The 14024-nt window shown below is 44.2% G+C and overlaps 1 protein-coding gene across 2 annotated transcripts in view; it reads left to right on the forward strand.

Moving 5' to 3' along the window:
- Positions 1-14024, forward strand: part of dclre1c (DNA cross-link repair 1C, PSO2 homolog (S. cerevisiae)) — a 48217-nt gene that overhangs the window by 30122 nt on the left and 4071 nt on the right. For both annotated transcript variants that reach the window (XM_048554057.1, XM_048554058.2), the window contains 3 exons: positions 6409-6463; positions 7972-8060; positions 9543-9643. In XM_048554057.1, the coding sequence (XP_048410014.1) occupies positions 6409-6463; positions 7972-8060; positions 9543-9643 (245 nt within the window). The remainder of the gene's footprint in view (positions 1-6408; positions 6464-7971; positions 8061-9542; positions 9644-14024) is intronic.

Here is a 14024-nt window from a genome sequence, read left to right on the forward strand (position 1 = left end):
TGACTGAAGGAAGATGCTCACTTTCTGACTCTGTGTAGTCCTTAATATTTTAAATCCAATATTGTAGAATCTAAACACTGAATTTTTTCTGACAAAATTATTCACCTGTTATTTATTACTACTCTGTTTCTCACTTCTAATTAATTCTAACTCTGTATCAGAGATCAGATTAAATCCAATATCCAATGAAAGCAACTTTTTATTTGTTTGTGGGATGTGGGAATTTCCTTTCAAGATCCCCATTTGTTGTCTATCCCCCACTGTCCTGGATGAGGTGGTGCTGAGCTGCTGCTTTGAGCCACTGCGATCCAGTTGGTGTACGCAGACTCACAATGCCCTTAGCAGAAAGTTCCGGGGCTTTGACCCAGCAACACTGAAGGAACAATGATGTATTTCCAGATCAGGATGTTGAGTGGCTTGGAGTGGAACTTGCAGGGGTTGGTGTTCCTATGCGTCTCCTGACTTCATTTTTCTCGGTGGTAAAGGTCATGGGTTTGGAACAGCTGCTGAAGTAGCCTTGGTGAGAGGCTGTAGTTAATCTTGTAGCTGGTACACACGGCTACAGTATGTCAGTGGTGGGGGGAGGGAACAATTACCAAACAATGTTGAAGCATTCCATTGTGGGTTAATTAATTTCCTCCCATGTGCGTATCATATGGAACTTCATGGAAATGAAATTTAAGGTTTTAGCAAAGGAAATCAAATGCAGATGCCTTCCTGGTTCATAAACTATGATAAGGCTCCCAATATGACCACCCCATGTAGACGGCTGGTCTGTCAAGAGTGCAATAGTCTATTATTTGGACCAGATAGCCTCTAGTTCAGAGATAAAGGGAACTGCAGATGCTGGAGAATCCGAGATAACAAAGTGTGAAGCTGGATGAACACAGCAGGCCAAGCAGCATCTTAGGAGCACAAAAGCTGACGTTTCGGGCCTAGACCCTTCATCAGAAATGGGGGTGGGGGAGAGGGTTCTGAAATAAATAGGGAGAGAGGGGGGAGGCAGATCAAAGATAGATAGAGGAGAAGATAGTTGGAGAGGAGACAGGTTAAAGGGGCGGGGATGGAGCCAGTAGAGGTGAGTGAAGGTGGAGAGATGGCAGGGGGATAGGTCAATCCGGGGAGGATGGACAGGTCGTGGCGGGGGGGTGGGGGGGGGTGGAGGTTAGGAGGTAGGGAATGGAGGTGCGGCTTGAGGTGGGAGGAGGGGATAGGTGAGAGGAAGAACAGGTTAGGCAGGCGGGGACGAGCTGGGCTGGTTTTGGGTTGCAGTGGGGCGAGGGGAAGAGCTGGGCTGGTTTTGTGATGCAGTGGGGGCAGGGGACGAACTGGACTGGTTTTGGGATGCAGTGGGGGGAGGAGAAGAACTGGGCTGGTTGTGGGATGCGGTGGGGGAAGGGGAGATTTTGAAGCTTGTGAAATCCACATTGATACCATTGGGCTGCAGGGTTCCCAAGCGGAATATGAGTTGCTGTTCCTGCAACCTTCGGGTGGCATCTTTGTGGCACTGCAGGAGGCCCAGGATGGACATGTCGTCTGAGGAATGGGAGGGGGAGTTGAAATGGTTCACAACTGGGAGATGCAGTTGTTTATTGCAAACTGAGCGTAGGTGTTCTGCAAAGCGATCCCCAAGCCTCCATTTGGTTTCCAATATAGAGGAGGCCACACCGGGTACAGCGGATGCAGTATACCACATTGGCAGATGTGCAGGTGAACATCTACTTGATGTCGAAGTCTTCTTGGGGCCTGGGATGTGGGTAAGGAGGTCGTGTGTGGGCAAGTGTAGCACTTCCTGCAGTTGCAGGCGAAAGTGCCGGGTGTGGTGGGGCTGGAGAGGAGTGTGGAGCGGACAAGGGAGTCCCGGAGAGAGTGGTCCCTCCAGAAGCCAGACAAGGGTGGGGAGGGAAAAACAGGCTGCTCAGCTTTGCTAGGCTCAGCCTGGACTTTAACTGAGGCATAATTGACAACAGTGGACTTGGGCAAGGAACAAAAATCTCGTCCAGGATTTCCGTGATTCTTAGCAATACCTCTCACAGCAGGAAAGAGGGAAATTGGACCTGCACCATTTGTTCCCTTTACCTTCAACAATCCCACAAAGAAAAAATAACTCACTTGGAAGAATTGGAATAGCAAATAACCAAACCTCAAACTTTTACATTAAAAGTAAAAGGCTGCAGATCTGACTGGTCTGAAATAAAAAGTGCCAGAGAAACTCCACATCTGGCACCGTCTGTGGAGAGAAAAATGGAATTGATATTTTGAGTCCAATGTAAGTGTATTTACTGATGTATTTACAGCCTATTTAATGAATCTGAGTTGAGCTGATTATTAACAAATTGACATTCAGCTTGTAGTTTGCACGAATGGATCTTCTCAGCTCTTCCAATCTCTTGCATTCTTTTTCGAGTAGTCACGAGGTTCCTTTGCAGATATTTTAGTCAGACAAGATTGAATTTACATTTTTAAAGGCTGTGATGTGGCTTTGGCAGCAGTAGAAAGAGCTGCTAATTGCTGATGGTTGTTTAGTGGGATCAAAGAGTGGACATTTTAAGTTGTTGAGGTTTACAAAATCATGGGGGCATGTATTGGATGAATAGCCAAGAACTTTTCTCCCAGGGTAGGGCAGCCCAAAACGAGAGGGCATAGGTTTATGGTGAGAGGGGAAAGATATAAAAGGACCAATCCTTTCACACAGCTGGGTGGTGCATGTATGGAATAAACTGCCAGAGGAAGTGGTGGAGGCTGGTACAGTTACAACGTTTAAAAGGCATCTGGATGGTATATGAAGAGGAAGGGTTTAGCGGGATATGGACCAAATGCTGGCAAATGGGACGAGATTAATTTAGGATAACTGGTCAGCATCAACGAGTTGGACCAAAGGATCTGTTTCAGTGCTGTACAGCTTTATGATTCTATGCTGATGATAGCAGAAATTTGCTTTGAATAGGGTAGCTAACAGAGACTCATCTAGACTCAAAATATTAGCTTGCTGTGTCTCCATTGATGCTGCCTGACCCACTGTGATCGCCAGCATTTTTTGTTTTCAGTTTGCTTTAAATGGTCTTGTTTACAAATTTTCCTGCTTCACTGAAAACCTGCCAAATGTACAGCTTTTTTTTTGCTGATGCAAATGTGACTGCGGATAGCAGGCTGGGAGCAGTGAAACCAGTGTGTTAACAACAGCTTGTCACTGGAAGTATTCCTGAAATGAATTTTAAAGAAAACCGTTGCTCAAAAATCTGCCTGATCACTTTATACCTAATTAAAAAACTGCAGTTACAAAATTAAACAGTGTTCATGCTCCAATAAAACTGAAAATAACAACAAAATGCTGTAACTAAATGCTACTATAAATTACACAGCCAATTTCAAACCACGTATAACACTCCTGATAAAATCTAAGTTACAACAGAACAGCCTAAACAGAAAGCACTATTTCCCCCATGTGGTTAAAGTCAAGGTGTCCTAGCTGACAGATTGTTGAGCTACCAAAGCATCTGGTGCAGCAATTTTCCATGTCCCTAAAAAAAAAATCAATGGTTTAGTTTCTTGTCTGTAGAGGTGTTTGGTCAATAGTTTGTTGTTATTGGTCATGAAGCACGTACACTTGAGAAAGTCTTAACTTTGGCCAAAGGCCTTAGGCACCAAGCACATTGCTCAATGCTGACAGTTCTGTGCAGTGCTGGGGGAGTGTAGCATTGTCACTGACATTACCCTTGATGTGAAGTGTTTAAAATAAATTTTCCTACAATTGCGGATGTTAAACGAATCATTGGTGCCATTCAAGGAAGCTCTACTTAGTGAACACATTTCATTTAGTGCCCAACCACCTAAAGTTTGACCATCTGAAACAGGAGGGCAGAGGTATAGAGTGAGAGGAGGTAGGCTCAAATGTGAGATGAGGAAAAGCTAGTTCTCTCAGAGGGTCGTGAATCTGTGGAACTCATAGCCCCAGATGGCAGTGAAGAAAGAATCAATCAACAGATTCAAGAACGAAATAGATATGTTTCTGATGAAAAGTGGGATAAGGGGCTATGATGAGCAGGCAGAAAAGTGGGGTTGAGACCAGGATAAGATCAGCCACGGTCATGTTAATTAGTGAATTGGGCTTGAAGGTCTGAATTGCCTGCTCCCGCTACCAACTCTATGTTGTTGCCAGTGGATCTCATGGAGTCCTGGCTGTTAAGGGTACTTCTTCACGCTAAGGGTGGGGTTGCCAATAAGCAGGACTCCATGCAGCCAACTCAACCGTAAATGTCATCTACCCACACGCTCCCAACTCTCTGATCCAACTTTCCTGTCGCCCAGTCTCTCTCGCACTTGAACCCAACCTTTCTCCCACCCCGACCCTCTAGGCAACCAGCACAAAACTGTTTCCTTCCCTCAAACTTGCCCTGAGCACTCACCCATCTGCCGTCCTTACCCATCACCTACTGTACTCACTAAACACAGGTTCGCTACCTTTGGCCAGGAATTAGTCATTGAAAAGGGCTATGTTTTCAATGCCAGGCCATTTTGTTCTGCATTGCTTAGATTCCAGACCTGGATGAGACTGTTATCCATCTTTGGGGCCAGTAGGATCAAAGGGTATGAAGGTAAGTTTAGGACCAGTCTTCTTTTTTTTGTTGCGTTCGATGATCAGCCATAACCATATTGAACAATGAAGCAGGTTCAAAGGGCTGAATGACCTATTCCTGCTCCTATTTTGATGTTTCCATGTGTTTATATATCTATTTTAAATCCTGCTGTTATTCAGAAAACATTGCAATGTTTACAGGGTATAGCTTCGGAGTCAGCCATTTGGAACTGAGACACAGAAAAGCATTTTTGTAGCTACGGTATACACCATCTAGAGGATGCACTGCAGTATCTCACTAATGCTGTTTAGACAGCACCTGCCAAAACTACAATCGCTTCCATCTTCCAGTATGACGGCAGTAGCGTATCGTAGAATCTCAGAATCCCTACAGTGTGGAAACAAGCCATTCAGCCCAACAAGTCCACACCGACCCCCTGAAGAGCATCTCACCCAGACCCATCCCCCTACCCCTTTACACCACCTAACCTGCACATCCCTGAACACTACGGGCAATTTCACACGGCCAATCCTTCTAACCTGCACATCTTTGGACTGTGGGAGGAAACCAAGGCACCTGGAGGAAACCCACGCAGACACGGGGAGAATGTGCAAACTCCACACAGTCACCGAGGGTGGAATTGAACCCAGGTCCCTGGAGCTGTGAGGCAGCAATGCTAACCGCTGAGCCACCGTGCCACCCCAAGTCCAGCTTCTGAGCCCAAGGCTCACTCGCTCTGTCCGCTTTTCATTTCTTTTTCCTTCTCCCCCTCCCTTTCTCTCTCTCTCTCTTTCCCTTCTTTTCTTTTATTTTACTTACCTCCTGTTGAAAAGCTCAGTCACGGAGATGACATCGGTGAGTGGAACCACCATGGACTCATGGCAGTGGTGTCGGAGGTGAGTTTAGGTTCCCAGAGGCATCTGCATCATCAGGGCAGTCCTAGTGCTGACTCATAGAGGTGAGTTTGGGCCCAGTACAAGACCCTAAGGCATCAGCAGCAGCATGGCGGGCCTGAAGCAGATTCATGGCAGCGGTCGAGTCAAGTTTGGGCTGTGGTGGTACCCTGTATTGATGAGGCCCAGTGGGGATTCACCATGATAAAGGTGTTGGTGGTGGTGAGACAGTGTCAAAGATTGGTGACTTTCATTCCAAATGGCACAGCGATGACTCATGCCTGACCACCAGGCCCATGGTCCATGGTGGAGCACTTAACAAGAGAGAGTTCAACACTTCCTTTATTTCTGTATTTTTCTGACTTTATATTCTATGTTTTGGTTTATTTTTCTGTGTTTTAAGGTGGTGCCAGAGAGTGGTGACATTTGAGCTGTATTTTGTAACAAAATAGAGATTGCAATAAATAAATCAAATCAAATCTGGAAGGACAAGGGGCAGCAGATATCTGGGAACACCACCCCCTGCAAGTTCCTCTCCAAGCCACATGCCATCCTGACTTGGAAATATATCTCTGTTCCTTCTGTGTTGCTGGCTCAAAATCCTGGAATTCCCTCCCTAATGGCATTGTGGGTCAACCTACAGCCCATGGACTGCAACAGTTCAAGGAGGCAGCTCACCCCCACCTTCTCAAGGGGCAGCTAGGGATGGGGCAATAAATGCTGGACCAGCCATTGATACCCACATCCCATAAGTGAATTAAAGGGGGGGAAAAAAAAACATATACATGAGATAATGGAACTTTGGAATTTAGCCACTTCATTTGCTTTCAATGAAAAGCAACATATTGAGTATATTTGAATTGTATTAAGCAAATATGTAGTATTGAAATCAATAATGCAAACTCTGTCTTAAGAATTGTATTTATTATTTATTTCAGAACTGGAGAGAGTTCATACAGGGCTTGTTTCTCATTCCATTCATCCTTCAGTGAGGTAAGGGGTGATGGCCGACTGGTATTAGCACTAAACTATTAATCCAGAGAACACCCCCCCCCCGCCGCCGCCCCAACCCAGGTAATGCTGTGGACACTCTGGTTCAAATCCTGCCATGGCAGTAGGTCAAATTTGAATTAAATACAAATCTGTAATGAAGAGGCTAATAATGACTGTGAAAACATTGTCGCATGTCAGGAAAAGTCCCCCTGGTTCTCTAACGTCCACTGGGTAATTAGGGATTGGTAATAAATGTGAACCAGTCAGCAAAACCCACATGCCATCAATGAATTTAAAAAGAGATAAATCTCTTCTTATACCTACAATAAGTATTTTGCCTCAAGTTCTGAGATTTATGTACTAAATTTTTCACCTTAATTTGCATGTTTTCCTGACTTTGCTTCATAATCTTCCCCTCCATATTAATATGGCAAAGGTCACATATCATGGATAATAGCGAAGTGGTCAGTGACTTGATTTTACACTGTCCCAGAATCATTCCAAATCAACTGCAGTGAGTGGAGAATCAGTTATTGGGTCTGACAGAAAATTATTTATTTTAAAAGCTGGTGCATGTACCCAATTTCTTTAGCAGACTGTCAACTTGTCCGCAAGACTAAATGATGTAAAGGAGGTGGGAGGAAATGTTTCCACTCACTATTTTTGTCTCTACCATGTTCTCTCTTTCTCTCACTCCTTTGCTCTCATGTCCCTCATTTCTCATTTTCTCTCTCTTGCTCATGCTCTTTTTTTTTCTTACTTGCCCTCTTTTGGTTTCTTCACACTCTTCCTTCTTCTTTCTTGCGCACTCTACCTTCTCTTTACATCTCTTCCTTTCATTATGCGATGATGCTGTGGCTTCAGGGGGGCTTTTTGGTCCTTCTTTCTTTTAAAGAGAGAGATTGAATAAGAGGTACCAAACAGCCTGCAGTAAATAGCTTTGGGAAGTCTTGGGAGTTGGAACAACGGAAGCAGCCTGGATGGGAATGGCCAGCTCTCTCAGAGCAGGATCTCTCTTTTTTTAGTTACTTTTAGCTTTAAGTCGTTCCTGTTAGAGTCTCAACAGGGCAGAAGCTGCTGGAGTTTTGAAGAAGTAGAAGCTATCTTTTCCCTGTCTCAGTTACAGATAGAAGCTAGGGTTTCTCTTTGCTGCTGGGTTACCTGCAAGAAAAATCTATTTTTCTCAATTTGCCTTTTTGCCAACATATGTGTTTATGGGATGTTACTGTATGAGTTAACTAGCACTAGGGACTGCACCTATTATTTAGTTAAGTTTTCCAACAGAGGTAAGTTATTCTAAATTCTGCTTTCTTTTGTTGTATTTTAACTATTGTGATTAAATAGTGTTTTCCTTAACGCCGACTAGTTTGACTATTCCAGATCGCATCTGGAATACTGTACGTTACACTTCCCCTTAAAATAAGAAAAATTTAGGGTCTGGGCTATGTTCTTAAAATATTTTGAGGGTGTCTGGTCCATAATAAATTTTCTTATTCTTCCTCCCTTAGATTGTGGATTTTCTTTCGTATGTACAGCCTGTGAATATTCACCCAAACGTTGTACCTATGGGCCGGAATTTTGAAGATGTCCAGGAGATGTAAGTGAAGCATGTGAGGAGCCCTCCAGTGTTCACAGTCAATGGCCACTTTCCACAACAGTCATCATGTTTTTCTTTTATTTGAGAATTTTCTGTACTGTCAGAATTTGGCAAACTCACTCCTGCAAGCACCTTCTTCAGCACAAGAAAGATAGAACTAGAAATTTCATGACAGTGGAAAATAGCCAAATAGTTATAAAATTTTAAAAGATTTTTAGTTGAGAATTGTAAATCTAACACCTACAGTGTAATTGTAACAGCACTACATGGAACTTAAGAGTAGACCATTCAGCTGCTTGAGCCTGCTCCACCATTCAGTAAGATCATGACTGATCTTGTACGGGCTTCAATTCTACTTTCCAGTCTGCAGCCACCCCATCCCCAGCCAACCTCACTCCTTAACTCCCTTAACCATCTAAGCTATGTCTCATTTCACCTTAGGTAAGTTTAATGACCAAGCCTCCACTGCTCTTTGGGGAACAAAATTCCAAAGTTCAGAGAAATTTATCATCCTCCCCTTAAAAGGGAGACCTTACATTCTTAAACTAATGCCCCCTTAGCTTTAGTCTTTTCAAAAGAGGAAACGTTCTGCGGGTCTCCAACCCATCCCATCATCCTTCATATTTCAGGAAGATCCTCTCTCGTTCTCCTAAACTCCAGGGGGTATGTGCTCGGCTGTCTTCAGAAGCCCTTCATCCCAATAATTAACCCTGTCTGAACTGCTAATGCAATTGTATGCTTTCTACAATAAACCATAATCATATAAACTACTATAGATATTAGCAGGGTGCTATAGAGTTGTACTAAAACATTCCTTGCCTTATTGCTCAGACCTCTTGCAATAAGCCATTCCATTTGCCTTTCTAATCACTGTGTACTAACTTGGACTGAAGGGGCAGTTTCCATGCTGTCCATCTCTATGACTCTGTGTACCAAGATACCCAGATCCCTCTGTACCACTGTAGCAGTTCTGTGATCAGTATTCTTTTCTCATACTGTATGAATGTTGTTCTTCACATTTGGTCTTCTTGCAAATTGTCCTAATGAATTCAAGATGAAAAGCTTTGGCAGACTGTATCCCACATTTTGTCCTTGTTAATTTTGTAACAATTCCAAGTTAGAATTAAAATCATTAGAGCCATTCAGCTGCACTGATCCTCCAAAGAGTGTCCCACCCCATCCCCATAACCCTCGTAAATCATGGCTAACTCACCTAACTTGCACAACCCTAGACACTACGGGCAATTTAGCACAGCCAATTTACCTATCCTGCAAATCTTTGGACTGTGGAAGGAAACTGGAGCACACAGAGGAAACCCATGCAGACATATGGAGAACAAGCAAACTCTACATACCCGTCCATGCATGGGATTGTACCTGGGTCTCTGGTGCTGTGAAGCAGTCGTGCTAACTAACCACTGAGCTACTGTGACACCCCATTGTTTGATTTTAATCTGTAATTCTGTTTCTGTTCTGATTTAGTTTGAAGCCACTTGGTAGGAAGTGTTTAGGAGATGGTGAACCCGTGTACAAACCACTGGGCAGGTTGAAAAGATCAAGGAATTGTTCTATCAATGAGCAAGGTACATGTGTTGGATGATGTGATTTGGAATATCTTAAACTCTTTACAAAACCCCAGGTGAAAGAAAGCACCATCAAACTTGAAACTAACTGCAAAGAGAACTACAGTGTAAGCAATTGCAATTACATGACAAATCATTTGCTTTCAAACAGTTAGGGGGTTAGAAAAAAGTCACTGACTGAGATTTCTTGCAGATAATAATAACAATTGATTATTTATACATTACAGTTCAGAGTCACTGCTGATGAAGACATGGTTACTTAGATAAATTTATTATAATTAGTAGCCAATGGCTGACTGCTTGATGTCACTTAACAGGTTGATTTAAAAAATGTTGAAGTTATGACACACCTCTGGAGTAAGCGGGACTTGAATCTGGGATTTCTAGCTCAGATATAGGGACAGTACCACCTTCCACCTATTTTTGTGTCATCTTCAAACTCAGCTGTAGTTAATTCGTTGTCCTCATCTAAATCATTAATGTATATCATAAATAATTGTGGCCCATTCATTGATTCCTTTTATAGGTTGCTGTCCTGATAAAGTTCCTTTTATTCCCAATTCTCTCTCCTATTAGTCAGCCAATCCCGTATTTGCACAAATATACTGTTCCCCCATCATTGTGGGCCCTTATCTTATTACATAGCCTAATGTGTGGTACTTCACAAATACCTGTTGGAAATTAAAATATATTACATTGACTGGTTTCCCTTTATCTATCCTGCTTGTTACCTCCTCAGAGAACTCTGACAAAGAACTCAGGCGTGATTTTCCCTTCAGGAAGCCACGTTTATTTGCGTGATTACGTTATGTAGTTCTAAATGCTCCGGCGTTAATCTTTTTATACATTAGGAAAATGTTAATGACAGATGTTAAGATGACTAACCTAGAGTTGTTGGTTTTATGTTTCCTATTTTTTGAATAAGGGTGTTACATTGGCAGCTTTCCAATCCTCTGGGACTTTATAAGATACTTGCAAGATTACTACCAGTGCATCCACTATCTCTGTAGCTACTTCTTAGGGTAATCCTAGGGTCAACACGCCAATTCTAACAGTCTTTAGCACTATAAATTTTCTTAGTACTTTTTCCTCTAGTAACAATTATTGTTTATTCCATCTCTGTTATAATCCCTTGATTTTTTGGATCTTTGGAATACTATTTGCATTCGTCTTCACACCTGAGGATGTTAAATACTTATTCAGCTCTTAATTTTCTGATTGTGCCATGATTATTCCCCAACCTCCTCCTCGTGAGGCGCCTATATTCACAGTGGCCCTTTTTACATATTTGAAGAAGCGTTTGCTGTCCATTTATATATTACTTGCTAGTTTGCCCCAAGTTTATTTGCTTCTTGTCATATTTTGTCATCTTACATTAGTGTGAAGAGTTCAAACTTTCCCAATCTTCTGGCTCACTACTAATTTTTGCCATGTTGTTGCTTTCTCTTTCTATTTGTTACTCTGCTTAACTTCCCCGGTTAACCCTTTTTTTATTATTAATTCCCTTCCTAGAAGCTATCTTCACAAAAGTTGGTTTGCAGGCAATTAAGAAGGCAAATATTGCCCTCCATTGTTAGAAGGATGGAGTTTAAAAACCAGAAGGTTATGTTATAGCTGTATAGGGTGCTGGTGAGGCCACATCTGGAATACCGTATACAGTTTTGGTCTTTTCACTTAAGAAAGGATATACTGGCACAGGAGCGGGTTCACTGGGTTCATGCTGGAATTGAGTGGGTTGGTTTATGAGGAGACATTGAGTAGACTGGGTCTAGACTGATTGGAATTTAAAAGAATGAGAGGGGAATCTTATCGAAACATACTAAATTATGAAGGGGATAGGATAGAAGCAGGCAAGTTGTTTCCACTGGCATAGCCTCCAAATAAGGGGGAACAGATTTAGGACTGTGCTCAGGGGGAACCTCTTCACCTAAAGGGTTGTGAATCTGTGGAATTCCCTACCCAGTGAAGAGGTTCAAGCTACTTTGTTGAATGTTTAAGGCAAAGATAGATTTTTGAAAGGTAAAGGAATTAAGGGTTTATGGTAAACAGGCAGGTAAGTGGAGCTCAGTCCACAAAAAGATCGGCCATGATCTTATTGAATAGAGCAGGCTCGATGGGCCAGATAGCCTGCTCCTGCTCCTATTTCTTATGTTCCTCGTTGGAATAACGTTTACTATGAATCATAAACGAGTTTCCTAAAGGTCTGTATGTCATTGTTCCTTAGCTGTCTGTATTGGCTAAGCTCATTTCCCAGCCCCATTTGCCCTCATCCCAATGCAATTACCTTTAGTTAAGTGCTGCAACATGGGTTCGAACCCAAGTTTCTCACTCAAGCTGAATTCTATCCTTTATGATCAGTGTCCCTTGAGAACCATTCAGATGTGCCATGAAAGTTTGCACAAAGGCAATGAAAATTCACCAAAACAGATGCCTAAAGGCTTCAGGTTCAATCCTGGGTTTAGGCAGCAAATGCATTTTAATTACTGGTGGTGGTTACAAGATTTAAAAAAGAAAATGGGGAAACAATGTCATGGTGATCTTGGTGGTGAGAAATTTGCTCAGTTGTGTGTGATTGCACTACTAGCTATATGAAGTAAAGTCAGGGATGATCAGGTTCAAGTCCCACCTGTTCCAGAGACGTGCAGGAACAACTCTGCACAGGTTGAATTTGTAGGCAACACCTCCCTCTGTGAATTAATTACCTTTTATTCACTAGTAGGATGTGGGCATCGTGTTTTTTTTTAACTAATGCCCTGGTAGATTCCTTGAAACTGTGAAGGGCAACCTCATTCAGAAAATGGAAAGTGAGCCATCTGCATTTCAGTGGATAATGAAATGTGAGGCTGGATGAACACAGCAGGCCCAGCAGCATCTCAGGAGCACAAAAGCTGACGTTTCGGGCCTAGACTCTTCATCAGAGAGGGGGATGGGGTGAGGGTTCTGGAATAAATAGGGAGAGAGGGGGAGGCGGACCGAAGATGGAGAGAAAAGAAGATAGGTGGAGAGGAGAGTATAGGTGGGGAGGTAGGGAGAGGATAGGTCAGTCCAGGGAAGACGACAGGTCAAGGAGGTGGGATGAGGTTAATAGGTAGGAGATGGAGGTGCGACTTGGGGTGGGAGAAAGGGATGGGTGAGAGGAAGAACAGGTTAGGGAGGCAGAGACAGGTTGGACTGGTTTTGGGATGCAGTGGGTGGAGGGGAAGAGCTGGGCTGGTTGTGTGGTGCAGTGGGGGGAGGGGACGAACTGGGCTGGTTTTGGGATGCAGTAGGGGAAGGGGAGATTTTGAAGCTTGTGAAGTCCACATTGATACCATTAGGCTGCAGGGTTCCCAAGCGGAATATGAGTTGCTGTTCCTGCAACCTTCGGGTGGCATCATTGTGGCAGTGCAGGAGGCCCATGATGGACATGTCATCTAAAGAATGGGAGGGGGAGTAGAAATGGTTTGCGACTGGGAGGTGCAGTTGTTTATTGCGAACCGAGTTGAGGTGTTCTGCAAAGCGGTCCCCAAGCCTCCGCTTGGTTTTTCCCCAATGTAGAGGAAGCCATACCGGGTACATTGGATGCAGTATACCACATTGGCAGATGTGCACGTGAACCTCTACTTAATGTGGAAAGTCATGTTGGGGCCTGGGGTAGGGGTGAGGGAGGAGGTGTGGGGGCAAGTGTAGCATTTCCTGCGGTTGCAGGGGAAGGTGCCGGGTGTGGTGGGGTTGGAGGGCAGTGTGGAGCGAACAAGGGAGTCACGGAGAGAGTGGTCTCTCCGGAAAGCAGACAGGGGTGGGGATGGAAAAATGTCTTGGGTGGTGGGGTCGGATTGTAGATGGCGGAAGTGTCGGAGGATGATGCGTTGTACCCGGAGGTTGGTGGGGTGGTGTGTGAGAACGAGGGGGATCCTCTTAGGGCGGTTGTGGCGGGGGCGGGGTGTGAGGGATGTGTGACAGGAAATGCGGGAGACGCGGTTAAGGGCGTTCTCGACCACTGTGTGGGGAAAGTTGCGGTCCTTGAAGAACTTTAAGAGGATCCCCCTCGTTCTCACACACCACCCCACCAACCTCCGGATACAACGCATAATCCTCCGACACCTCCGCCATCTACAATCCAACCCCACCACCCAAGACATTTTTCCATCCCAACCCCTGTCTGCTCTCCGGAGAGACCACTCTCTCCGTGACTCCCTTGTTCGCTCCACACTGCCCTCCAACCCCACCACACCCGGCACCTTCCCCTGCAACCACAGGAAATGCTACACTTGCCCCCACACTTCCTCCCTCACCCCTGTCCCAGGCCCCAACATGACTTTCCACATTAAGCAGAGGTTCACCTGCGCATCTGCCAATGTGGTATACTGCATCCACTGTACCCGGTATGGCTTCCTCTACA

Source organism: Stegostoma tigrinum, chromosome 25, assembly GCF_030684315.1.
Source record: "Stegostoma tigrinum isolate sSteTig4 chromosome 25, sSteTig4.hap1, whole genome shotgun sequence".
Classification (NCBI taxonomy): domain Eukaryota; kingdom Metazoa; phylum Chordata; class Chondrichthyes; order Orectolobiformes; family Stegostomatidae; genus Stegostoma; species Stegostoma tigrinum.